Genomic DNA, 26773 nt, shown 5'->3' with positions numbered 1-26773 from the left:
TGCCCAAGGACACTTCGGGATTCGGCTGTACCAGGACAGAATCGTTTAAAAATAGGAGCAAAGAAATTGCACAATAAACTAAAGTTGCATTTCCAAATTTTAAAATCCTGTTTTGTAACCATTTCTAAAGAAATTTTAGGGGCACCTTGGAAAACAACTTAGCAGTCTGCATCATAATTTCAGCTCAGACCTGGTGCTTTACTCTGTGGTGTTTGCTATGCATGCTTCCCCTGTTCTTGTTTACATTTCCTCAGGGAATCAAGGCTTCCTCCTACATTTTCCCAAAATAATATTAGGTTAGTAATTTAAGACTCTAAACAGTCTACATTGTTACATTGTGAAAGGAAGTATGGATGGTCGTCGTGTCAGCCCTGAAAGGTCACCAGTTGAGCGAGTCAGCTGGATAAGAAGCTTACCAGTAAACCTGAGCAGGATAATGGGAGAGCTGGTGTACAATTTTCTTGAAATGACACTTCCTACGTAGGGGATACCCTCTGCCTGACCCGTGAATGCAAAGTTCACTGAAAATCTCTCTTTGGATTCACGTGTCTGCTTCTTTGTAGTGAATAGCAGGCAATTGAGTGTGATGCATCAGCAGCTTTGAAGGCTTCCGTAAAATAAATCACTCGAAATGGCTGCTCAAATGCAGGGAAAGAGGAGCTATAGTGCTGCCTCCATCAAAGAAAGCACAGGCATTTCTTCGTTACTTATTTTTATTGCTTAACTCTTTTGCTTGTTGGCAAGGTGAAATCAATAATTTGAGGGATATGGGATCATTTCCCTGTCTTTATTATGCCGTAAGAATGAACAACAGAGATAGAGGAAGAGGGTAGGGGCAGCAGGACTGGGGTATACACTATCATTTTATGAGCCGCCAGAGATAATGGCGCATACCACTCAGGCAACAGGGATGTGTGCCAACAGTGGACAAGCAAAGGTGGCTTGCTGACATTTGCAATTGCCAGGCTACACCCCTCCCCTCGCATAGTGGAGGACTGGGTCGCTTTGAATCTCAACTGCATTGCAGCAGCCATCCACATCACTGATGGAACATGGTTTGACAGGTTGTAGTGTGAACAAGCGGACAAATGTTGGTCATGTCCTCATCAAATTATTTCACTATTGTCATAAGGTTCAATTGATGCCAATGCATTATGCTATAAATGATGATTCATGACACAAATATCTTGAAACAAAAGACCATTACTCCGAATGATGTGCTCTTATTGTGTATTTGCACCAGGCAGAAAGCTATAAATCAACTTTTCTGTGGTTGAACGCTGCACCTTTGGCACCTCCTGCTGGTAACAGTAAATTAAAGCAAACTCGATTCTACTTTAAGTTAATGTAATTGTGAAGCTCTAGAAAAGTCTCTGCTGTACTTACATTATCCATATTAAGTGCCCCCATGACTTTTGTTCCCAAGTATTTCAATAGACTACATGCAGTTTTGGAATCATTTAAAAAAATACAAATACTATAATATTTGATCTGTTTAAAGTTCAATCAATTGTAGCCATGGTTACTGTAATGCCCATCTCAGACCCACATTATGCTGAGAAAATCAATACAGAGGTCGATTACCGTATAAGCTGATCTCAAAGTAGTGCAGTAAGAGTAGATGCATGTTTTGGGAACAGAGTGCAGGCTGTGCTGCCAAATTGTACTGCATATGTACTGTCCATTATGATGTTTTCTGTGCAAACTGGCACAATTGCAACAATAGAAATCCCACAAAGCACAGTGAAATTCACAACCACAACATAAAGCGGTTCACATTTGCAAAGTGTGTTATATCATCAAGCAACAATCAAACTTCAACTGCCTTTAAGCATCTTGCACGTTTATTTTTAGCTTATTACGACCTGATCTACAATAAACCTGCAACCTTCACAATGAGAAGAGAACATCCAGTGTTGTGGTTTCCAGTGAAGACCTATACCTTAAAAATGGCCATGGAAGAAATGTATACTTTCTATGCATTTGTTATGTCTATTACTGATACCTATCATTACTGTTGTTTATGGCATTTCCCCTGCTAATGGAGGTGCAGCAGTGACTCACACAGCACTGGCAGCCTTATAATGCATCCATGATTTAATGGAAGGAAGGTCTTGATTCAAGACTGCTCATATAGACTTTGAGAAGGCCATGCATTATGTATAACCACAACCTTCAGCACCCTTCGCTGGAAAGACTGGACACTGGGCATGCTAGGTTTCATTAGTGCTTACATGGGTTTTGCCTTAAATTAGGCGTTAAGTTAACCTAGTTAACGTTGCAAGATGGCACGGAGGTTACATTGCAAAAATGATCTTTTTTTTGGTCAGCATTAATTGGCGAAGACAACAACAAACCTCTTTTCATCTGTTGAATCCTCAATCTCAGAAATGTGAGGCGGATGTGCTATCCACTCGATCACCTTGCTGCACTTAAAATTATATATTTATGGTATTTTTCTGAATTGTGAACATGTCTTCTTTCATAGTACTGATTTTGTGGGTTTGTAAAAATAAATCTCTTGACTTTTCTGTATGGACTCGAATTACTGGCAACATACAAAAATGTGTAAATTTAAATGAACCGCATTAACAGATTGAACTATCATAGATTTTTTTTCAAGTCTCAGTCATGAGGCATAGAAATGTGCAAAGATAGGTTAATATTTGTATGTTTGTCCCAAACTCAGAACTGCACAAGAGCTGTTTTAGCAAAGGACCATAAAGTTACAGAAGTGGAAAATATGCAATAAAAAAGAATGATTTGTAGATCCAATGTAGTTTGGTCATAACAGTTGCATTTTAAGTCACTGATCAATCATAATATTGTGATTAATGTTTAAATTAATTGAACTCAATGTTCCAAAATGCGAAACACCATCAACAAAGGGTAGTGAAGGTTTCATTTTCTCTGCATGAACATTCATGTCTTTAGTCGTGCGTGTGAATTGTTTAAGTAAACAAACGTACAATTTATCAACCATAATGGGTAGTGTTAATCTGCAATTCACAAATGAGCCAGCCCTCTCGATTACAAACAGCAATGGATGCACGAGTTCACCAATCTGATTTAAATGTCATTTTCAGGCCTATCGCAGTGTTATAAGGTCAAGGCTGAAAAGCACACCGAGTACAAGCAAGTGACTACCAAACCAAATGACAATCAATTTTATGACCACGTGGGACACGATGCTCCCGGATGAGACCACGCCTAAACAAGTGGTGAGTAATGGTCGGAAGACAAGCCTGGAGGGAAGCAGGGACCATGAAACCTTTATGGAGGTCCCTGGAGAAAATGGGCTAAAGGGGGGGATTCAGACTAAAAAAACACACCCTGTCATGGCGATGTCAAGCTGGTATAAATGCAAGCACATTTTCATTGTTGTTGCCATTCCGTAAACAAAACAACCTGGTCCAAAAGGAGACGTGCGCCAGCCTTCCAGACAGAGCACTGCATTAACTGATTGCTTCTGCTACATCTAGACAGACCTCCCAGTCCATTTTTTCCACAGCCAAGTAGTAGTTTAGAGCAGTCTAAAATAACCTAGGCTATATGGCTAAATGTGCAACATACACAGATTTTTCAATCAGTAAATGTATGCCCACTTCCAACAGGTTTTACCTTACTAATGGGCTAATAGATGCTTTCAACACTCTTCTGACTGGCATACTCATCATATTTATGTTCTGATGCTTTCTGTCCCAAGTACGAGACCCTCAGCTTCAGGTAACAACCATATGTGGTTGATAATTCTCGGAATATGACGACAGACTATAGACTATAATAATGGAACAATTGTTATAAAGCAGTAGCAAAAGGGGAGCCTTGCAAAATTATAAAGATTAAAGCAATGTTGAATAGTCAGTGACATTTTCTAATAACAAAGTAGGGGTGTCATGATTTAAAAAAATAATTGACAACTAGCCAATGAACAAATTAATCTACAACTACTTTGCTTATCGATAAAATTTTAGGCATTATTTGAATAAGATTTCCAAATCCTCTTCTTCTAGCCTCTTTACACCTTTTATGCCATTGGCATGAATAGGTAGCCAGTTTATTTGAACTGGGAGAGACTTCCACCAGATGATATCTGCATCCCATTGAAGTTCATATACATTTTTATACATATATTTGATATTAGAAAAAAGATACTATCTTCCAATTTATGTTTTTATTCTTTTGAGACAAACACTAACACCCAACATCACCACTAGCAAAATGATTAAATACTGTTTATTTACATAGTATATCAACATAAACTTACCTGTTTGTCTGACACAGCATCTAAAAGACAGCGAGTCCCATCTGAATGGTAATCTCATCTGCCATTTGCTTTGCTAAATGCATTGAGGCATGAAGTAATTTCACCTCTGAGATGAATGTAACGGGAATAGGGAAGCAAGTGACGTACTACTCAGCAGCAGATCACAGCTATACCCGGAATCCTGAGTCTTCACTGAGGAAGAAGAATTCATGAAGGCAGACAATTAGTCAGATATTAGAGAACAGAATTTTTTTTTAAAAAGATGCACATTCTATCTTTCTATAATATTAATTTTAGACTAACTAAAACAGATAATGTTGCTCTGGGAATCTGATGGTAGACTTAAAAAAATATAAGCTGTGGTAGAGAACTTCCATACTTTTGAGAAGTCTATTGATCACAAGCCACGCCTCTGTCACTCAGTCCATCTTCAGCAGGAAAAAGAATGCAAAGCCATGAATAATTAACATCCAAATGCGTCCCGTGCCCCAAGTCAAAAAGCACTTGGCCTCTGTGGAATATGGGTTTCTCCATTGTCTCCGTCTTCTCTGTTCCTGACATATAATGTTAACTCTCAAAGGATTTATCAGTTACCATATTTTCCTGACTATAAATCATACAATTTTCATGGTTTGGCTGGTCCTGCTTCTTGTAAAAAGGAGCAACCTAATCTCGTATTTTCAGACGGACAACCACAAGAGGGCACTCTAGGTTGATATGCCAGTCATTGTAAGCATCCTCTTACAAAGACAAACGAGAAAGAGAGAAAACAAATGCCCCACAAAAGAAAAACATTCTGCTAATTATGCAATTATGCAATTGTTGACTTGTTAAATGTAATCATATCATAATAGTGATAAAAACCACGTTACCCTTTTCAATAAATGTAACTAATAGTGATGAAAATTATCCAGTCCCAATTGCTTTTGTTTAAATCTGATGAGCACACACAAATATTGCCATCTTGGTCAAGTTAGATCCCAATTATTATATGTTTTTCACTCTATTAAACTTAGATATATATCATTATTGAAGAAGGAGAAAGCATACATCTTTGATATTTTAGGAGCATAATCAGTTACACAAACGTCTTTCCATTTTAACTTGGGTTAAAAAAAGTATAATATTAGGCTTTGAGCATATTTGTAACAATTGAAAACAATTTGCAGTAGATTATAACTCAGGTCTAAACCTAGGCTTTTTTTCATCTTAATAATCACATCTGTTCAAGGGCTGCAGGCCATCCTTCGATGCTTCTCTAGATCTGTTTAGACCAGGGGTCTCGAACTCAATTTACCTGGGGGCCGCTAGAGGCCGAGTCTGGGTGAGACTGGGCCGCATCAGGATTTCCACAAGAAAAGCACTGATAAAACTTTCCAACGTTATCAAATATCTTTATTTTTTAACAAAAAATAATGAATTAAATAAATTAACTTAAAGATGAATAAAAAATAAATCAATCAGTAATATAAAACCAAATAATACTAATGAGCATACAGTAGATATACACTGGCTGGCTAAGTAGAGAAAATGAATTATTTTTATTCCGTTTCAAATGTCGGTATTAACAGCTCTTTAACCTTTAACTTTCTGAACTTGAATGGAACATTGAACATGAAATATTCTGAACACAGCTTCTTTTGCCTACTCCTTGCTGCTAGAGACCTGGCAGCGCTTCTTCTCACATAGTCACATTTGGCTTGAGGGAGGAAGCAGTGGAGACCCTCAGTAGAGCTTGAAGATGCTCATCAGTAAGTCTGGACCTGTACTTGGACTTATTGAAGTTCAAGGTGGAGAAGAGTTTCTCACACAAGTATGTGCTCCCAAAAAGGCACATGGTCCGCTTGAACCTTCGGGAAAGTTCAGGGAAGCTGGGGGTCAACTCTCTCAAAAATTGCCCAAGCTTGTCTGCTTCTCCACTCACCTCCCTGAACTTGGCTTTGAGTGCAGAGTTGCACTGCAGGTCAATGAGCTCCATTTGAAGCTCAGGAGGGGCATCTTGCACATCAAAGGAGAAGGGGTCCGCAAAAATTTGAAATGTGGCTTTGTGTGTCTTGAAGTCTGCAAATCTGTGATCAAATTCCTCCTGTAGCTTCGAAATGGCCTCAACATACTTCTCACCACTGAATGGTGTACCTGCATCCACGAGAGCCTTGCATGCTGGGAAATGGCAAAGGTTTGCCTGAGAGAGCTGGGCTTTCCATAACACAAGTTTAGTGCAGAATGCTCTCACGTTGTCATAGGCAGCACTGACAAGTTGCCCCTGGCCTTGTAGCTTCTTGTTCAGTACATTAAGCTCATGTGTGATATCAACAAGAAAAGCCAAGTCCATGAGCCATTTGGGATCACTTAGCACAGGATCAATCAACTCACAAACGGCGTAGCTAGCTTTGACTGCTGCATTACTGTCTTTGGTAGCCTTCTTGAAGAGATCCTGTTGCCTCAGAAGACGTGTTTTAAGACTGGCAACCTGGTTGGCTCTCTCATCTCCCTGGTATTTTTCATACTCCTCAGCATGTCTCATAGTACAATTACGTTTCAAATTGTATTCCTTGTGCACCGCAACTTTTTCAGTGTAAATGAGACACGTCGGGGTGCCCCTGTGTTCAACAAAGAAATATTGCACTCCCCACTTTTCTTGAAACTGTCTGTGCTCATCACCGACCTTTCTCTTCACGGCAGGCTTTGAAAGAGACATCTCTGGGGCTCTGTAATATGTTTTTCCACTTGGAATGAGTCTCGGGTTGATCTTTCACATTCAGTCGCGCGGGTTTGTGGCGCATGTGCACTTTCGCTCTCCGTTTCAATCGCGGAGATGGCTACAGACACTGACACAGGCTGGATCACGGATCATAGCGCCTCATTCAGTTCTATGCTGAGAGCAGCGGAGGAGTGTGCGCGCCGAGCGGAGTGATCGGCCTCACGGCTTCTCCTCCGCCCAGCTGATTGGAGGAATGAATGAGTGAGTGAGCGAGGCACTGGACAGCCCGGCCGATGTCCCGCCCCCCAGAGCCGTATACCTCACCGTGATTGGTTCATTCAGCTCCGAACCAAAGTTCCCTCTAATTTTTTGTTGGTCTGAGCAGAAAGACAACCTCCCTGAGCGCACTGAGTACCAGTGTGAGCGACATCATCGGTACTCGGATGATTCGCCTAAAGACGTTTCGCCGACGGACGTTTGACAGACGGGCAGGTCGCCGAATGGACGTTCCACCGAACGTTCATTCGGCCGAACGGAGGTTTCGCCGAAACGGGATTCGAACGCTCGCCCCGCCGGATCGTGTGTGTACAAGTTTTTCAACCTCGGCCCGCAGGCCATATACGGCCCGTTAGGATTTTTAATCCGGCCCGCCGCCGGTGTTGTCCAAATTATAGTAAAAATCAATGTTCGTCTACCTTCAATGGCAGTCCGGGAATAAGCACTCTTGGGCAGGCAGATGTAGCAGAACCGAGCCGTAAAATGACAGCAATCGGGTCAAATCCATCCTAAAACAGCATTTAATGATTAAATACAAATACTGGATGATATCGCGATGGAGGCAAAAAAACGTCTATAGACGTCCATTCGCCAAACGGCTCAAAATGCTCTCAAATTCGGTCAAATCCAGCTGAAAACAGCGTTTAATGATTAAATACAAATACTAGTATTTGTATTTAATCATTAAACTAACAAATACTAGTACGACCTGTCCGTCTGTCAAACGTCCGTCGGCGAAACGTCTTTAGGCGAATCATCCGGTCACGACATCATCATTGCTCGCTATCGGCACACCAGTATCACACCTGCCACAAGCAGGTGCATGTCAATGTTCCCTCTAATTTTTAATGTAAAACATGCTGTAAAACAAGAAAAACATGAGTGGGCAGAGCTACTGCCACTGGCTGCCACTTAAACTGCGCCATCATGGGGAAAGGGGTAAAAAAAAAAAAAAAAAAAAAAAAAAAAAATTAAAAAAAAAATTAAAAAAAAAAAATCGATCTTTCATATTAAGACGAGGGCCGCAAATTATCGTCCCGCGGGCCGCAGTTGGCCCGCGGGCCGCAAGTTTGAGACCCCTGGTTTAGACCAATTAGCTGTTCTCGTAAATACGACTACTGTATGTTACATACATAAGATAGACAGTTTGGCAAACATCTAAGTGTGGGTTCATGCTAAAAATGTTTTGGCGTGGTGGTTGTCAGGAATAATTAATCAAAATGTATATGATGCCTGAATAGGTTCATAGCAATCATTACTGAAATAAGTCGTATATGTTTCCTCTGGAAAAAGAAATGCATGAGAAGGTAAGAGTAGACAGAGTGATGTAAAAATTACATAGAAATGTAAAACGGTGCAGAGAAATCTGACTCTGTTGTAAAGTGCATTGGGATTGGAGAAATTGAAGTGGAGATCAAAAGAAGGAGATGAGATGGATGAATTGCGAAGCAATCCAAGTACAATGAGAAATCACGGAAGAATAACAGAAATTATTCAAGTCACAAGTGCAGGGAGTGAAAAGAAGTGAGGATAATCCTTAATAAGTAACCGGCAGTGCAAAGAGTTAAGACTGAATTGTATAAAAGAGGAGCTATTTTAAAAGAAAGTATGAGCATTGAAAAACTACTCCCTACCAAGAAATAAATAGGTCATGTTGTCTAGTTAAAAGCATCTTTAAACATTCAACTAGAAACAGCAATATCAAATGCAACAATATTGTAGTTGCCCGACCATGTATCACCGTAGTTCAACCAACCTGTAACACCAAAGAGCACCTAATAAAAATACTTATTCAATCCCAATGCCGCCATTGCGACCAACATTTGATGTAGGTGTTAATCAAGAATGAAAGAAGATATCTATAATTTTAGCTCATTGAAATATTATACAGTTTCAACTTTTAACATAAATACAGAAAGCGGAAAAACAAAAGGACGGCTGAAATAATTGGTCTAGTATAATGTACTATACACAAATTTTGATGAAAATCTGAGGTTTCATATATATATTGAATTTAGGAGTTACATTCAATTAAAAACATTTAAACTATGAGGAGTTTGGGGAAACATCTTATCAAATGAATTAATAAATCACTCATTGGATTAAACTCCTTCAGGCCCCTTGGTATGAAATTACATTAGTTTGGCATATGCCCTTCTCATTTCGAGACGCACATCACTAGGTCTATAAAGGCATAAACTCAGCCAGACAATGTTGTCTTTTTTAGAGTCAGCACATAGATGCCCACACACTTGAAAAAAAATTAAGTTATCTGTCTTTAGCACAAGGTCTGCTTCCCACTGATTCCACATTGCCATTCTACTTTACACTGCTGACAGCTATTGTTACAAAGAGTGATGACTGCATTCAATACATTGTACAATCCCTGTCCTATTACAGGCTTTGCCGTGTTTACTCTCAAAATCTGTGCCACCTTGCAACCTGCACCACATTCACCAACTGAGAATTCAGACAACTGATGTCTAAAACAGGTAACAAAAACATTTTGTGGATCACGTGTCAGACTCAGGAACATGAGTGCCTACTTCTTCATCTTGTTGAATAGATTTGTAAAATGGTTTACAAAAGCATGCATGTTTTGGAAGGAAACTGCGGTATTCAGAAAAGAACGTACAAACTTCACATAAGCAGCTAGGATTTGAAAACATCCTTCTTATCTGTGAGAGGGCGGATGTGCCATCCGCTTGTGTGCCATGCTGACTTGTTAATTTTTTATATATATTCTAAACGTCCCAGTCTATGAAGACTGACATTTGAATTATTGCTAAGTCTCAGGCTTAAGGGAAAAAGTGTTTGCCCTGATCATTCATTACAGCTACAATCTAACTAGAGCTCCTTATATGCAAGCTTTAAGAGGAAAAGTCATCTTATTTTTGGATCATAAAAGATACTTCTGCATCAAACATTCAGTCGAAGATGAAAAAGATCTTTCTAGAAGACAGTGCCAAAAAATGTGATGATATAAATGTATTTTTTAGGCCTGAAACAATCATCTGAGACCAGGGTTGAAAATAAAATACTCCAGCTTGTCTACAAATCACTTAATGGTCTTGAACAGGGGCGGCCAACTAGAGCCCCTATCCGGTCTGTTTTCCAAATCTCCCTTCACCAACAAACCTGAATCAAATAATCTGGATCGGTATCAAGCTTCTCGACAGCTTGCTGATGAGTTGATCATTTGATTCAGCTGTGGTAGAGGAGGGAGATATGGAAAACAGACTGGATTGGGGCTCTCGAGGACCGGAGTTGGCCACCCCTGGTCTAGAACCAAAATACAGACTTGTTTGACCCCTACAAAGCATACAGACCTCCACCTGGCAGATTTGTTTTCATTTCTGTTGGGTTCATTCTGGGGGGTTACTATATGTTCATTTGGAATTAATGGAATAAAGCTGAAAGGAAGTTTTATTAAGGGGATCATGTGCAAATTTATAATATAGGGGGGAATGTTGGGGTAATCATTATTATAAATGTGTTTGCAATGAATATAGAGCCTTATAATATACATGCTTACTATATTAATCAATATATTTGCTCATCCTAAATGTGTAACTATATTAAACAATATATATATATGTGTTGATCGCTTTTATGTTAGAGTTGAATTAATATGTGAAGCTAACGCTTACGCCAAGGTCGCTCTCCAGGACAGCTGGGACCAGCGAGAGATACAAGTACGCAAGGACATAAAACAATACACTAAGTTCTTGCTCCGAGGACTGAGTACTGGAAGATACACCTCAACCCTTTCCCCCAGATGCGAGTTCGCAATGAAGATCGGTGAAGGACGCTTAAATTGTTGTTGGCTCAACGGATGGCTATCAATCAACTCGCATATTGTTTTTCCTTTGTGACGCTTGATATGGAATTGTTTTGTTTCTTGCTTACGCAATTGGATCGATTACTCGCATATTGTTTTAATTTGTGACGCTAGGTTGACGCTTGGTTTGCTTGATTATGGAATTGTTTTGTTTCTTGCTTACGCAAATGGAATCGATAATCTTGTAATTGTTTTGATTTGAAGCCTTAAATGGGCAGGACATAATGCCGCTCTTTAGAATAATCTTGGGTGGGGCGAGCTGCCGGATCTATTCTCTTCTTGCAAGAATTAAATGTGATGTGACTACAGATGCCTTTTTTATTGAAAGCTGAATTGGAAAAACCTAAGGATAAACCTACAATTGGATGAACCTAACAATTTCTATTTCGTGTTTTGTTTGTTGTTTTTAACTGTCTTGATAATTTAATGACTTTTTGTATCATTTTATTGATTTGAGGATTTTAATGTAAGATAAAGCACTTTTAATGACCTTGGGTTGAATTGTGCTGTACTACTATAACATTTCCTTGCCTTTTCTGAACGTGATGGGACAGTTGTTCACAAATACCTATGATGCTTGGATGTCTTAGGTAGAGTTCATCTCACAACCATTTCAAGAATTTATCTCTTTCAAAGGTTGCAGGGAAGATGGATTCTATCCCACGTAATTACAGAATCCCACTTTGCCCCGATGCTGCGTCATTAGAAGGTAAATGAAGATACGTATAGTGTCAAAGAGCTTTGAGTGGCCTAAAAGCAGAAAGGCGCTATCCAAGTGTAACTCCATATACCATTAAAAACTGTGGAAATGCATCTCATAATACCAAGGTCAACCTGTGCACATGCTATGCTACAAAAATGTTTGTCTGTTTGTTTTTAAATGTGATCTCTTCTACCACCAATCAACCCAAAAAGCAGAAATGAGCACAAAATAACACAGACGCTTCTATGACGATGGCTATCATCACGGGTGAGAAATTCTCAAAAGGCCAGTACGTACTAATACGTACATATACCATCATGTCCAATATATTGTATGTATACTCTATCATTATTTATTCTAACTGTTACTACTGCAAAAAGTCCTTAAAACAAGAAGCCAAAAAACAAGTCTAATAAAGCACAACAACAACAATCATGGTGGTGGGTGATTATACAAAGGTGCTTCCAATTCTAATTAGCCAGAGCATGCAAGTTATATGCTATACCAGCTGGCCTGTATTAAATCATAGCAATTAGTATTTTAGAGCTTTTTATATTACTCTCTTCAATACATCTAAGTAAAAGTGAGCTCAGTGGCCCCACCCAATAATGATGGAGTAAAGTGTGCCTAGCACTATACAGTCCATTACTGAAATCACATTAGTGTCAGAGAGGGGGATGGAAACTTCCCCATTTTCCTCCTTAACAATTAGTATTATAAAATAAATACAGTGGTGTAAACTAGGTTCTTCTTGATGTCGTTTTTTTTTTCAATTTAAGGCTTCTTAAGACAAATGAAAAAGCCGAGCGTCTCCACTTTAAAGGGGAACAGTAGCGCACTACAGGCCTTGTGTTGTTGACAAAACGCTCAGTGGATCAGACACTTTTATCCCAATGAAAAATAACTATTATTCATTCCCACATTACTTATTTTCATTGTTTTCACGTAGGGAAAACAAAATAATGGAGTTAGGAGACGCGGCAACGCCTATCACCGCTGCCTCTCCAGCAACACTCAGCGGTCCCACGGACGGGTTGACACCCACCTGACGTATTCGGCTCGGTTGCAGCGACGGTGGCTGGCCACTCTCCGGAGATGTGTTGTTCGAAGAGGCGAGTTTTAGGTCGGAGCCGCTGCCCCGAGAGAGAGCATCTTCGGGGCTACTCGACATTTTGTCTGGATGCAGCTGCAAGCGACGCGGTCAAAAGTCGAGGAATGGGGGCGGGGAGGTGGGGATCCGTTCGCCGGTCCAAGACGGATGTGAGTGCGCAGGCCTCGGGATCCACTAGGTTAGATGGTGTTCACTCCATGGCATGTGAGATGAATCTTTGTAGAGGGGAAACAAACGCTAGTGTTGTTTTAGAGGGCTACGGAGTGCTTCCTGCAATCACGGGATGCTTCTGATGCCTGAGCGCATGGACGTGAACGCGCCTCTGACGCGCTTCCCCGAAACGCTGCAGAATCAATGGCGCATTCAAGGTCATCTAGTAACTCCCACAATTTTTAATAGATAAATCCAAATTTAAACTATAACTATAGATATTTTCTACACATACATACATAATATTCCCTGCCCATGTAAAACTACACTCAATATGCAAATCTAATTTAATGCACGTGCTACTGCAAGATCTAATAAATCTGGGTTATGACCAACGGTCTTTGAATGCACCGAAATGCAGGACCCATTGCTTATTTGCTTTCCATGTTTAAGATCTTATACCGCAGTACACATGGAGAGAAAAGTTAATTCCATGTGTAGTATTCTTCTCAAATTAAAAGCAGTTTTTAAAATACTGATAGCTGACAGGTACATTATACAGATCCTTGTCAGTTTCCTTACAACTGCCAATTAGACATGGGTCTCTTCAGATTTTACAAAATGACAGAGAGGAGGCAGATTAACAAAACAGTAATCTCTTTTAAACAAATATCTTCCTTTTTTTAAAGTTCCAACAATCTCGGACTTACGGTGATAAAAAAGTAGTTTGCATTTATTTATCTTTAGTCTGGGGTGGGCAAACTATTCCACAATAGCAAGTTTTCATTCCATCCCATCAAGAGGACACCTTTTCACCAATCTGGTGTTCTTCCTACAAGTGCAATCAGTGGATTGCAGGCAGGTGCTTCTTGTTTTCTGCAGAAATCTCATTGGTCAAAGTGTCTGTGCTGGATTGGTTGGAACAAAAACCCGAACCCGCAGCGGGCCTCGAGGACTGGTTTGGCCACCCCTGTGACTTTAGTGAATGGTCAACAATAACAATAAAATGTAAGATGCAGCCAGGTTTTATCGAGTCACTCCTTATCTTTATATACTGTGTAACAGTGCCCCTCGACTCTTTTACTTGAGATAACATTTGTACAATTTACATATTGTAATTGTGCAACCTTTGCATTTGGGCAGACAGCAGGCTATTTTTGCAGTGACCATATTAGGAGTACATTCCCTCAGATTCAATAAATGGTTAAATAATGAAAAGTTGTTAAAAATATGAAAAATACTTTATTTGACAATGGGGGGAAAAGAACAGAACCTATTAATAACAGCAGCACCAGTACAACCACAGCTGACAAACACTGACAAATGTGGGATCACACGGAGGGCAAATTTCATATACTGGAAATGTAATTTGCACATGACACTTAAGAGGAGAGCTGGTCCAGGTTGTCATGGCTACGGCTGGTGAGATGGGCCTCCAGAATCTCTCCAAACAAATTCCTCTGTAGTAAATCGTAGGCCATTAGTAGAAGTTGCTTGACAACCTTATGGAAGTACTATTAAAGAGAGGGGAGACAATTGATGTACAGAAAGTTTCATCAGAAATTCTCAAATTTTTGGTGTCATTAATATTGAAAAACCAAAGCCAATAAGCCAATTCCGGCATGTAGAACTTACATGAGAGCCGAAACAGAAAAGGTCCACTCCTAGCTCATAGCCCATGCCGTAATCACATTCATCATTGGCAAACTGCACAAAAGTAATAATTTTCTGTAGTGGTCTAAAGGCTGTGACGCGTTCTTCATCATTCTGGGCTTCAGCAATTGCCTTGCAGATCTTTTTAAGCGCAGCTGTATGGAGAAGAGGAAAAGGAGCATAAAATTGCTGAGAAGCAGAAAATAGATCACTAATATGGAAGGACACAATCTGTTTTATTATAGTTTAAAAATATATCCCTATATGAACCATAAAACAGTGGTACCTTGATTTATGGCTCTCCCAATTTACAAGTTTTTAGAGTTATAAGCCTTTGCCTGGCTCATTTTTTGCTTCACGTAGCAGGGCCAATTTTGATTTACAAGCATAAGATACCCTGCAGCTTAAGTTAGGCCGTGGGGAAAAAAATTGAGCCGTAGGGTACTGTAAGGCCCTTGCGTGAGAGTAAAGACATTCACAATCACCCTTTTGACTCTTTACTGAACAGGACAAAAAAAAGGGGAAAAACAGAGATGCAAAATAAGAACACTTACAAAGTGCACTGTCAGCCACCAGTTTCAGACATTTCAACAAAGACCAACCTAATTTAAATGCAGATATCTCTCAGTAGGCTTCAGGCTTGAATAGATTAAAAGCATTTTCAAAATGTTTTTTTTACTAAACACGTGTGTTAGGTTTTGAACATGGTCAAAAATGAATTAACTCATAAATTAAGGTGCCACTGTATACTGACTGACCATCTGTTTCTGGAAGCTCTCTGTAGCCCACGTCATTCTTGTCCACTGGTACAACAATACCAGCTCCGTGGAAAGTTTTGGTGACAACCTAGGGAGGATTTAAGAGGTCATTTTGGGAGCTCAACAAATTGTTAGTCAGTAATTGAGCCCTCAGTTGAGTGACATTTTGATATGTTAACTTGCATTAGGGGTAAGAGATATTTATCTCTTCATGGCAAACAAGTAAGAGCAGACATTATACGTATTTTAAAAAGCTAGGACATATGGGAAGCTGGGAACACAACACTATCTTTTTGCCAGCTACCTTCTTGTCGCGCTGCTTCATTCCTTTGGTCTTCTGTTCTAAAGACAAGTTGAGACGATCTGCTCGCTCCTTTAACTTTGCCTCCAGACTGTCAAAATCTTCTCTTTTCTGTCTGCCTTTTTCTTTATTCTTTCTCAGAAGAAACAGACTGTTGAATAGTAAAATGATATTGGTGAGTATCTACACGCATACACACACATCATAAATATGTTGTTGAAGCATGTTGCTTGGTTTATTTCTGTATCATTTAAAAACAAACAAAATAAAGAAAACAACTGAACTAAGATAGAGCGCTTAGACCCCCAAGAGGAGACATTTTCAGTCTTAAATCTCAATCTTAAAGGCTGTGTAAGATTCCCATCTTCTTGTGCTGGCCCACAACCGATTCAAGGAGCCCATTGCCTAAGACAAATGGTTGGCTGGGGTAGGCTCCAGCACCCCCTTGACCCTTGTGATACTTCTGGAAGAAGCTTTTTTTTGCTTGGGATTATGAGTCTAGACTGGACTGTCTTTGATTTCATTTGTTGAACTTTATTATGTGTTTATTTATTATACTTACCATTTAGATGTATTTTGTCGCCTTTCTCAACATGTGCGCCCTCTTCTGTCCATTTGAGGAAATAACTACAGTAGAGGATGCTGTTCTTGGCTGTTTTTGGAGCACTCAATGATAATAATAAATATAAAACTATCTCTACACTGCGAAATGAGGAGTGAGTACTTTCCCAAATGTATGCATTGGATGATCCCTAAGATTACTTACTGAACAGCAGCAAATATGTTGTCTCCCATCTGTGTAAAGGTGCAGCCCTTCTTGGCTTCATTCTCCCCAACAAAAGAGGGAATGGAGTCAGGAGTATCTCTATTAAAGTATGAAGGGAAAAAAAGAATTTACTAAGTGTTTTATTATGATTCATTTTGTTTCTTTTTTTTAATCGATATATTTCCCACTAGCTGTTAAGAACTACCTGACAAAATTAAGGACTTGTTAAAGGCAAGGAAAGCAGTAAAATCAAGACACTGCCTCCTTTAAAAGATTCATTATTTTGACAGAATATTGAAAGATGTTGAACCTGTAGTAGCCAATGTGATGCTGGCTTTCCTCACTGCCTTGTAGAATGGTCTGGAACTCTGGTGGGTCGTAGAAATATCTCCAGTGAAGGTAGAAGTTGGGAGAAGCATTTTTACAATTTTGGTGGGCTCCAGCCAGGATATCAAAAGGACCAACCAGTTGCAATCCAAGAGTGTCTTTTAAGGCAACTAGAAAAAAAATCATTGTAAATATCTGATCATTAGTAAATACAGTATACATACTCCCCATAGTGCCTGCTTTTCCACCAACATTCTGTACAACTAATGTAATGGCAGATGTATTAATTGTGTAGATGCATGGATTTAATTTTAAAAAAATCCATCACCAAATTGCACTGCTGTGAACTTTGCAACAGATAGAATTTAATCAAAGTGAGGAGACCATGCTAACCTCTCATCCTATAATTCTGTGTGATCTAATAGTGTGATAGTTCAGATTTCAATTAGTTGAACCACTGATAAGCTTACCACATGGATTGTCTGGACAAAGTTCATTGCAAAAGTCCCAGAAATGGTACAAGTCCTCTGGCATCGGCATTTTGTAGAGTTGCAGCATCTCTTGACGTTGTTGTGGAGACACCTCGGAAAGGAGTGTGGCCTTGACATCAGCAAGGCGCGGTTTCTTCTTCACCCCCTTGTTTTCTTCCGATTCCTAACATAAAAAAACAGAGACCTTGCATTCTAATGTACATGATGCTAAATTAAGAAGAGTAAGAATCTCTACACCAGGGGTACCCATTACATGGGTCGCGATCTACCGGTAGAACGCCAAGGAACTTTTGGTAGATCGCCAAGGTACTCTTGGTAGATCGCATGGCAATTACATTTTGATCCCTCCCTCTATTGATTTAGCTAGGCTATCATGAATTTGGCATGTCCGCAGTAAGCTTCAAGAGTGGATTTTCACTCCCGTTCCCAGCCCCTCCAATACATGTTGATAGAGTCTAAGTGGATGTATATCATTATATAATTGAAGAGCTTTGTCAGTGGCCTGTAAAAAAGAAAGAGCATGGAAGGTTAACTCCTTGAAAAGTAGATCTTGGAGCAAAAACGTTTGAACACCCCTGCAATAAGTCTCTGTTGAACAACTCATTTCAACACAACAGCCGTTGGTTAAAGTGTCTGTGGAACAAAAAGTTGCAACCACAGCGGCCCTCCAGGACTGATTTAACCACCCCTGAATTCTAACACTAACAACAAAGTAGATAGCGGGAGGCTCATTGAAAAGTAGATCTTGCAGCAAAAAAGTGTGATTGCCCCTGCTCTACAATATAGTAGTCATATTCATGCTGCAATTTATCTACTTTTAAACTGTTATTCATAAACCAGGTTTTTAATCAGCCACTCTGTCATAATTGGGAAACTTGGGCTGCACCTGGGAATACTACTAATCATAATACTACTTTAGATTTACCGATTATTATTCATCTTTCACATTATGGTCATATATACTCAGTCTTTCTTTTAAAAGAACTGAAGAGCAATTTAACACAGTTCTTTTTTTAAATCAACTGCTTAGACATAGAGAATAGTAATTTTAGGTGTACTTAGTGGGAGAAACCGTTTTAGTGTGCAGCATGAGTTTGTTATATTCCCATTGTGCGTGAATATATAATATATTGTAGTTTATTCAGACAGTGCAGCCTCTTCAAACATCCAATGATATGAATAAGTCCGTATTTAAACTAACTTCTTGTTTTCTAATTTAAAAAAGTCCAATTAATGAAACAATACGTGGCCCTATTGCCCCAGGTAAAACATAAACCAGTCCATAGTTAAGAAAATTACTATATTTGATTGTTTGTTTTTGCCTTTACTGAATAGAGCCTCCGATGCATTTTGTTCCATTCCTCGATTACTGGGCAGACGAGACAGACGAGTCAGCAATAGGCAAATATGAAAGAACGGGCGAAAAGGTGACGCCATGATTGTTGACGTTTTTTTTTGCACAAGCGTCTCCCTGTCGTGCTGCTGCCATGTTGGTGCACCGCTGTCCAGACTGCATGCCAAACACTCCGAACACCGGTCACTTCAATTTACACACTACATAAAACCCTACGCGAAACGATTCTTCAGGTAAAATGCAACTTCTTTCATTAATATACACGTATCAAAAAGCAGAATAGGGCGGCGAGAAATTACCTGAATGGATATCTGCTTTCTTTTTGCGCGCCCTGTCATTTTTTTCCCTTGTCGTTTGACCGAGTTCTTCTTCGACAGAAAATAGCATGCAGCTACTGCGCTAAAGAAAAATAAAGTGCTGCCACCTATAGAACAAGGTGACGAACTGAATACTCGAACCCAGTGCAATACATGTAGTACTCGATTGCAGTTTTTCCCTCATTGTGTTAATAAAAAAAAAAAAAAAAACGTTAAACTGTATTCATTAGAGATTTAACGCTTCACCACAAAGTATTAAACTCATGAATTTACCTGTAAGTACAAATATTAAAATGGAATTGAATTGAATGCTTTTATTGTCATTACACAAGTAAAATGTGATTTAAAGCTTCACTACAAAGTATTAAACTCATGAATTTTTGAATTTGACTGTTTTGTTTAGATCATTATTGAGTATGTGTATGGGGAAGCTATTGTGGGGTGAAAATTGATCTGACTGCATTTGGACAGAAACTGCTTACTTGTCAATAGGAAGCGACATGACCTTCCAGCAATTAGAGAGATAGATGGCAGTGAATCATTAAGTCAAAATAGTTGTTTGTACTTTTCATCCATGCTGAGTTTATATCCATTTAATTATTTTCAGTTGCGTACAATCAAATCTAATGGTATTCCTCTTAAAATTGGATTTTAGCATCATCATTCGCAACCCTGAGAGGTTAACTGCTCCCCCTGCTGGTATCTTCCACCTCATCAGCTGCAGTGGGAGGGCTTTTCAAAGACATCTCTCTCTCATTGGCTATCTGGAGAGTCGACTGCCACGACACAGTGGATGCTGCACAGGATCTCTTCAGCAGCATCATTGCACAGTGGATCCACATCCTCCTTCTTTTACCCTTTCGTTTTCCCTTTTTTCTCCACCTTTGCATATCCACTTCTTACTGCCGCCCTTTCCCTCCCCCGTGATCTTCTCTAGGAGACGCTGCTGAGGATCTTCACACTCCAGCAGGAATAGAGCAACGACGGCAGCAGTCGATCTGGTAGGTATGCTGAGGCCTGTCTACCTCCGTACCTCCCTTCGTCCTGCAGCACAGGCAAGAAATCACACTCTCCTTTGCTCTCCATCAAGGACCATGTATTTGACAGTCTGTGAGAGAGCGAGAGCGTGTGGGCAGCGACCTGGAAAGTACGCGGGGAAGGCTACCACACCCTTGTATTTACCGGCAGAGTGTGGCATAGCATGAATGTAGTGAATTTATTCATATTCCTTTTTTCCCTCTCCATTTTTCTCCTCTGCTCTAGTGCTTTTCTGCTACATTATTAGACCTTTTTCAGATAAACAAACAACCAAAAACTTTACTAATCTGTGCATTACACTAAAGGTATTAGCGAGAGCATGCGGTGTCCATATGTTCTCATCATAATTCAATTTTTTCTTATCTTCATCATCAACATTTGCACTCATACCCATCCTTCCATCCCATCCTTAAACTTCTCCCCTTTAGCTCATTTGCTGTGTCCATCTACCTGCCACCCCCCTGCCCCCAGCCAGCTGGTTACCTAGGATGCCTTGTTCCAGGCCCCTCCGCTAGGCCCTAGCAGCATGGGCGGAGCCTGGGCGGGAAGCGAGAGAACGGATCGTACCCTTCCCCTCAGGACGGGCACGCTGGCGGGTCACCCTCCTTCAGCTTCAGATGGGCGAGGACGCTGAGAGCTCCAAGATCAACCACACCTTCCTACGAGACTATGTCACTGAAGGTAGTACAGATAATATCATTTTTGCCTTTAGTCTTTGGATTATATGACTCAATAGACTTATTTTATGAGTACACACATACACACATTCCCTTCGATGGGGCAGTGGTTATTTTGCCCGACTTTGGTCCGAGCAGCATGGGATCAATTCCCACCCAGTGGCAGTGTGAGTGATTGTATGTCTCTGTGTGTGCCCTTCGACTGACTGGCCACCAGTTTAGGGTTTTGTTCGCCTTTCGCTTAGTCAGCTCGGATAGGCTCCAACAAGCCGCGACCCTAACAAGAACATGTGGTGTTGAAAATGAATGAATGAGTACACTTGTGGCTCACCGCTCCCATTTTTATTCTCTTCCAAGCTGATGTTATCTCGACGGTGGAGTTCAACCAGACAGGGGACCTACTGGCCACGGGAGATAAAGGAGGCCGGGTGGTCATCTTCCAGAGAGAAACAGAGGTCAGGACCATAAATCCATCAAACAAACAAAAAGATAAATGAACAAAAAAACTCAAAACTTTTTACACACAGAATCTGCGAGCAAAAGATAATGCTATTGTGGTCAGACCCTACAAACATTATGGTTTGGCTCTTCTAAATTTTTACCAGTCTAAAGGGGAGTCTGAGGAGGTGGTGGATTGTGGAGACTCGGGGGAATATAATGTATACAGCACCTTCCAGAGCCACGAGCCAGACTTTGACTACCTGAAGAGTCTGGAGATTGAAGAGAAAATCAACAAGATAAAATGGCTGTCACAACAGAATGCTGCGCACTTCCTCCTCTCCACGAACGGTGAACAATTTGAATGTTTTTGAGTGCACATTGTATCTAGAATTGTTGGCAAAGACCAGGGAAATCATTCATCTTTTGTTTTAAAACCTCACAGCTGAATGTGATGGAGCAATGAATACATCCACAATTATCCTATTTGCTTTTTCTGGCCATATCTTTTTTGGCGACTTCTTGCAAGGCAGGAATAATAGAGTTGAAGCACAAAGGTCCCAGAGTCTGATCCAATTACATCTTATCCTAAAATGTATTGAGTCTCATATTGTTAATATTTGCAGTAATTGTCTTGCTTTGCCAGTCAAATAATCTTGTGAATCTGCCTGGCTTTTTCAGTGTTTTGAATTAAATGCAACAATATTAGTTAACAGGGACTGTAGCCTCAATCACTTTACTGAAGTCGTGCATATACTCCTCGCAGCCTCTAGAAGGCATACTTGCATGCCAGTCAGCGATTGCTATGACATGCAGTGTTTTCTCAATTCATTCATTTGGTATTTAGTAAAATATGCATTCTGATGATTATTAATTTAGAACTTTACTGTTTCAGTTTTACGATTTAAGAAAACATCCGAATAACTTATTTTCTGTTTTTTTTAAATTTATTTAGCTATGTTCTTGGATTACTTTGTGTGGACAACTGTGTCCGGTCTTATAAAACTGCTATTTTGACTACTACAGATAAGACCATCAAACTTTGGAAGGTGAGTGAAAGAGACAAGAGACCAGAAGGATACAACCTGAAAGATGAGGAGGGCCGCCTAAAGGACATCTCCACCATCACTTCCCTGCAGGTGCACACACACACACTGAAACGTTCAAATGCACACAGATAAATTAAAATGGATATTCATCCATGTCTTTTAGGTGCCAGTACTGAGACCGACGGACCTAATGGTCGATGTCCGCCCCAGACGTGTGTTCTCCAATGGTCATACTTACCACGTCAATTCCATCTCAGTCAATAGTGATGGAGAGACCTACCTGTCAGCAGATGACTTGCGTATCAATATGTGGCATCTGGGCATCACTGATCGCAGTTTCAGTATCCTTCACCTTGATTTCATCATATATTTTACTTCTCTTTCCATTATGTAGTTCATGAATTTGATTTTTTTTTAACCCCCAGACATATACAAATTTAAATTTGGTCTTGCTTTTCTATACATATGGTTATTAGAAGGAAAAATTCCTGCAGAGGAAGCACAGTTGTTGACACACATGCATGTGTCTACTTGCACTGCTTTGCACCAGTAAAGTTTCTGCAATGACACACCTACTGCATTGTGAAAAAATCACTCTTACCAAGAATATACAGCGTATTTACTAGTAAGAAAGAATATACAGCGTATTTACTAGTAAGAAAGAATATACAGCGTATTTACTAATAAGAAAAAGTTAACATCACACGATAAAATCTTTAAGTATATCTTTGGTTGTATATAAATGCTTATTTTTAGTCTGTTTTTGGTTTGTTTTATTAGCAGATGGTTTGCTTATTATAAGCAGAAACTAACTTATTCTTAACTCATTCTTGAAGTGGTAGTATTTTTCAGTGGAAAGGGCCTATGTTTTTAGTCGCTTTAAAGTCCTGTTAGTTAAACACGAACTAAATCTGAAATCTCTCTGGACTGAACTCGTGCTTTGATATACCCTATAATATATAGTATGGTCAAAGGGAATATGATATGTTTATTGTGTTGCTGTCTCTAACGGGTGCCATTGGTGATTAACCATTAAAACAGAGGCTGACCTAGAAAATAAGATTCCTCATCTTATTTTAAAGAAGGGTTTAAATAATTCATAGAGCAAGTACACATTCCTCTGAACCTCTCAGGGACACCATAAATAGAACAGTGAGAGGAGCAGCATGTGCATGCATGCTGGGTTTGGCTGTGGTGGAGGTTTATCTTGATTGAGTGAGTGCCGAGGTGTGATCGGGCATATTAATTTCAGGGACGTGCTTGTTGCCCAAAGAATTACCACCTACCAACCAAAACATCCAGTACACTCCAGTATATATCATTATACAGAAAATATCTACATATATTACAGGAATGTTGTGCCACCCCTGTATTTTATGACCTCTGACAGTGCATTTTGCTAGACATTGTGGACATAAAGCCAGCCAACATGGAGGATCTTACAGAGGTGATCACGGCTGCAGAATTCCACCCTCAACACTGCCACATGTTTGTATACAGCAGCAGCAAGGGCACCCTGCGCCTCTGTGACATGAGATCATCTGCTCTTTGCGACAAACACACAAAATGTAAGCACATCAAATTAAATCAAAGGGATAAATTGTTTTAAACATCGTTTCTCTTATGAACATTGGAATGTTTGCCCAGTGTTCGAAGAACCTGAGGATCCTGGCAGCCGCTCCTTCTTCTCCGAAATAATTTCCTCTGTGTCGGATGTCAAGTTCAGCCATAGTGGACGTTACCTGCTGACCAGAGACTACCTTACCGCCAAGGTGTGGGACTTGAACATGGATAAAGGCCCTGTGGAGACATATCAGGTTTGAATATGTTAATTTGTGATTCGCAATAATAATCTACAAGGGTTACATTTTGGTGTTACATTTTTGAAATGATTTTTCTCTACAAATGCTGGCATCTAACTTTCACCTTTATCCAGGTCCATGAATACCTAAGGAGTAAGCTGTGCTCACTCTATGAGAATGACTGTATCTTTGACAAGTTTGAGTGTGTCTGGAACAGTTCAGACAGGTGAGTGTTATCAACAGACACCCAACCAATTTGTGTATGTTAACAATGTGCAATTCAAACATTTTGATTAGTTTAATTTCTAAACAAAAGAAAATATGTTGCAGCACTTTGTTCAAAATTGTATTTGTTGAAATTTGGGACTCAAAGGAAAAGTATTCAATGAATAAGTCTTTCAAACTTACCAAAATTACTAGTTTTCAATGATTTCTAACAAATGCTGGTTTTAAGTTAGAGGAATCAATACATTATTTCTCTCCTTCTAAAGATGAGCCAAGAGACAATTTCAAAAAAATCAGTACAAACTACATCCCTGCTATTTGTCTTTATATTGACAGTGTAATCATGACCGGGGCATACAACAGCTTCTTCCAGATGTTTGACAGAGAGACGGGACGGGGAGTGACCCTTGAGGCCTGGCGGGAGAGCAGCAAGCCACGGGCTGTGTTACGTACCCGCCGGGTTTACACCGGAGGAAAACGTCGCCGTGGAGATGTAGGTGTTGATAGCTTGGACTTCAGTAAAAAAATTCTGCATATGGCTTGGCATCCGTCAGAGAATATTATTGCCATAGCAGCTACCAACAACTTGTACATTTTCCAGGACCGTGTCAACCTGGAGACACAGTGACATAGGGATGGGAACAAAGTGAAAAATGGACAAACATTTTTACTTGTCATCAACTGTCACAGGTACAGAGGGAAACGTGAGGAATAGCTGAAGAAGAATTTACATTGGTTTGATCCCCTAGTGTGTTTCCCACCCATCTCACTGTTTTTGTAATTGAGGTGCAGGGACACCACTCCATCTCCAATGGCCATATAATTTTCCCTCCTTGTGTGTTTTTTAAAGCTTTTGACAACATTGGACAGCATGTTAGTTAGCAGGACTGTTCAATCCAACTAAATCATGGTTGAACTATGGTTATTTCATTTTCACAAGTAATAGAAATAGTGGAAGTGGAGAGCTTGTACGTTACGTACTCACTACAATAACCCAATTCATTCGTTTTTGTCACTGTTGGGTGATAATCTCTCTCTTTTAGAGCAGTGCTCTTGGAGATTGCATCTGATCCCATTATCTTGTCCACTTTGCAATAATAATTCAAATCACAGTGCAACATCCTGTCTGCTTTTAAAACATGAGCTATTTTGCCCATAACAAATGTACACTTTTTATTATATGCTGTAAATATTCAGTGTTGCGTTTATGCCACTTCCACTTTAGTTTCTAGAGTCCTAAACGTATGAAATAGATTGTTAAGTACACTACTTGGACATAGACCTCATTTATAGAAGCAACTCAATAATAGAGAAGAAAACTTGACGCAATAGCTTTGGTTTATGAATATGTATTGCTGGTTAAGCAGAGAAAGGAATTATGCACAAATGAAGATTTGAATTTATTGTAAAGAATTCTAATGTTTGGCGGGCTTGTGTTGACTTAAAGCTGCTATTTCTCCTTGTACACAAATAAGTTAAATAAGAGATTTCAGAAAATCTAAATTATGGCCAATTAAATATAAATTTAATACAAATGGGCTCATATTGCCATTTGTAACAAAGCAATTTAATTTGTAATGACTATGTTTATGATCATCACACAGAGGGAATCCAAACTGCATAAGTAATCCCTCTGGTTCAGCAGATTGTTATGAGGAGAGAGGATTCAATTTGAGGAAGGTCAATGTCATTATGAATACCATAACTCGTATATTAGGATCAATGTCAAAGTACCTTCCTGCAGGGTCTCTAATGTACAGTAAATCTACCATTGAAATGGACGTTGTTTTTGTCACACTCTTCACCTCATATTGCCACAAACTACGCTGGTGCACAAATGAGAGTCACTATCAATATACAGTGAAATGTTGTAGTCAAGGTGATTGTGTCAAACTGAATTGTGTGACCTAGTCACATGTTGATTGTTTACAGTGAAGTGTTTATTTTTAAGTGACCTTGGTCCCAATGGGACTGTTGTAAGTGGTTTTGAATGATGGGCGGTTTCAGTGCAGGGTTAGAATGGATTGTTTTATAGTTGGCATTTAAAGTGGTTGGTCGTGTGAAACCATGCATCCCAAGAAAAGAAATCTGTTGAACATCACTCTTCACTGAATCTCCTATTATCATACATTTAAACAACAGGATCCTTCAGGGTGCCTGTTATATATCTTGGATGTAGAGCTCGAACAAATTGGTTAGGAAAAAATCTAATTCATTTCCCCTCAAAAAATGGTTTATGTAATAGTGACCATTATATACATTTCTGGACGCTAAAATGTGAGTTTTAATCAATCAATTGTGGTTACAGCGATTTGCAATGTAAGAAAGGATTTGTGTTCAGGGGTGCAGCAGCAGCATGTTGCCATTACCTATTGCTACTCAATTTAATATTTGGGAGAAAAAAATAAATAATACATTGAAAAAGCAAATGTGAATGATAGAATGTGCATTAATAAAATGATTTAATCCGATTTCATTTAGTCATATTTTTTGCCTCTTTTATATTGAGTATGCTGAAGCCTTGATAC

At 39.6% G+C, this 26773-nt stretch overlaps 3 protein-coding genes across 10 annotated transcripts in view; 1 reads left to right on the top strand and 2 right to left on the bottom strand.

Annotated features, from left to right (window-relative positions):
- ank2a (ankyrin 2a, neuronal) overlaps nucleotides 1–13586 on the bottom strand; it is a 76042-nt gene extending 62456 nt beyond the window's left edge. For 4 of the 5 annotated variants that reach the window (XM_077605883.1, XM_077605888.1, XM_077605886.1 and 1 more), the window contains exon 1: nucleotides 12834–13585. In XM_077605883.1, the coding sequence (XP_077462009.1) occupies nucleotides 12834–12959 (126 nt within the window). In that variant the 5' untranslated portion in view covers nucleotides 12960–13585. Of the gene's footprint in view, nucleotides 1–12833 lie in introns of all 5 variants that reach the window. The other variant, XM_077605887.1, reaches the window with a different exon arrangement.
- A 669-nt stretch (nucleotides 13587–14255) lies between these two features.
- On the bottom strand, nucleotides 14256–19141 carry hpf1 (histone PARylation factor 1). Its single transcript, XM_077605470.1, has 8 exons — nucleotides 18999–19141; nucleotides 17325–17508; nucleotides 16838–17024; nucleotides 16528–16626; nucleotides 15765–15912; nucleotides 15461–15548; nucleotides 14685–14857; nucleotides 14256–14563 (listed from the first exon to the last, which is right to left on the bottom strand). Exons 1-8 carry the CDS (start codon nucleotides 19035–19037, stop codon nucleotides 14432–14434), a joined length of 1050 nt encoding a protein of 349 aa, XP_077461596.1. The 5' UTR covers nucleotides 19038–19141; the 3' UTR covers nucleotides 14256–14431.
- ppp2r2ca (protein phosphatase 2, regulatory subunit B, gamma a) lies at nucleotides 18829–26716 on the top strand. 4 transcript variants are annotated; one of them, XM_077605469.1, is made up of 11 exons: nucleotides 18829–18932; nucleotides 19672–20017; nucleotides 20557–20735; nucleotides 21089–21186; nucleotides 21337–21520; nucleotides 22196–22308; nucleotides 22382–22559; nucleotides 23622–23786; nucleotides 23866–24035; nucleotides 24155–24246; nucleotides 24582–26716. In XM_077605469.1, the coding sequence occupies exons 3-11, from the start codon at nucleotides 20672–20674 to the stop codon at nucleotides 24871–24873; spliced, it is 1356 nt and encodes a 451-aa protein (XP_077461595.1). In that variant the 5' UTR covers nucleotides 18829–18932; nucleotides 19672–20017; nucleotides 20557–20671; the 3' UTR covers nucleotides 24874–26716. The 4 variants fall into 4 exon arrangements, with proteins under 4 accessions (XP_077461595.1, XP_077461594.1, XP_077461593.1 ...); XM_077605468.1 differs by having other exon boundaries at nucleotides 20530–20735; XM_077605467.1 differs by having other exon boundaries at nucleotides 20526–20735.
- The last annotated feature ends 57 nt before the right edge of the window (nucleotides 26717–26773 follow it).

This window comes from Stigmatopora argus, chromosome 7, assembly GCF_051989625.1.
Source record: "Stigmatopora argus isolate UIUO_Sarg chromosome 7, RoL_Sarg_1.0, whole genome shotgun sequence".
Taxonomy (NCBI): Eukaryota; Metazoa; Chordata; class Actinopteri; order Syngnathiformes; family Syngnathidae; genus Stigmatopora; species Stigmatopora argus.
This window is presented reverse-complemented; position numbering and strand designations above follow the sequence as displayed.

Excerpts from the sequence above, each read along its gene's own strand:
- hpf1 (XM_077605470.1), bottom strand. The coding sequence starts at position 19,037 with ATGACAGGGCGCGCAAAAAGAAAGCAGATATCCATTCAG. Across the intron at positions 17,509-18,998 it reads GAAAGCAGATATCCATTCAG|GAATCGGAAGAAAACAAGGG; the intron begins GTAATTTCTCGC and ends TTTTTATGTTAG. Across the intron at positions 16,627-16,837 it reads CATCACATTGGCTACTACAG|AGATACTCCTGACTCCATTC; the intron begins GTTCAACATCTT and ends ATACTTTAATAG.
- ppp2r2ca (XM_077605469.1), top strand. The coding sequence starts at position 20,672 with ATGGGCGAGGACGCTGAGAGCTCCAAGATCAACCACACCTTCCTACGA. Across the intron at positions 24,036-24,154 it reads GCCCTGTGGAGACATATCAG|GTCCATGAATACCTAAGGAG; the intron begins GTTTGAATATGT and ends ACCTTTATCCAG. Across the intron at positions 24,247-24,581 it reads GTCTGGAACAGTTCAGACAG|TGTAATCATGACCGGGGCAT; the intron begins GTGAGTGTTATC and ends TTATATTGACAG.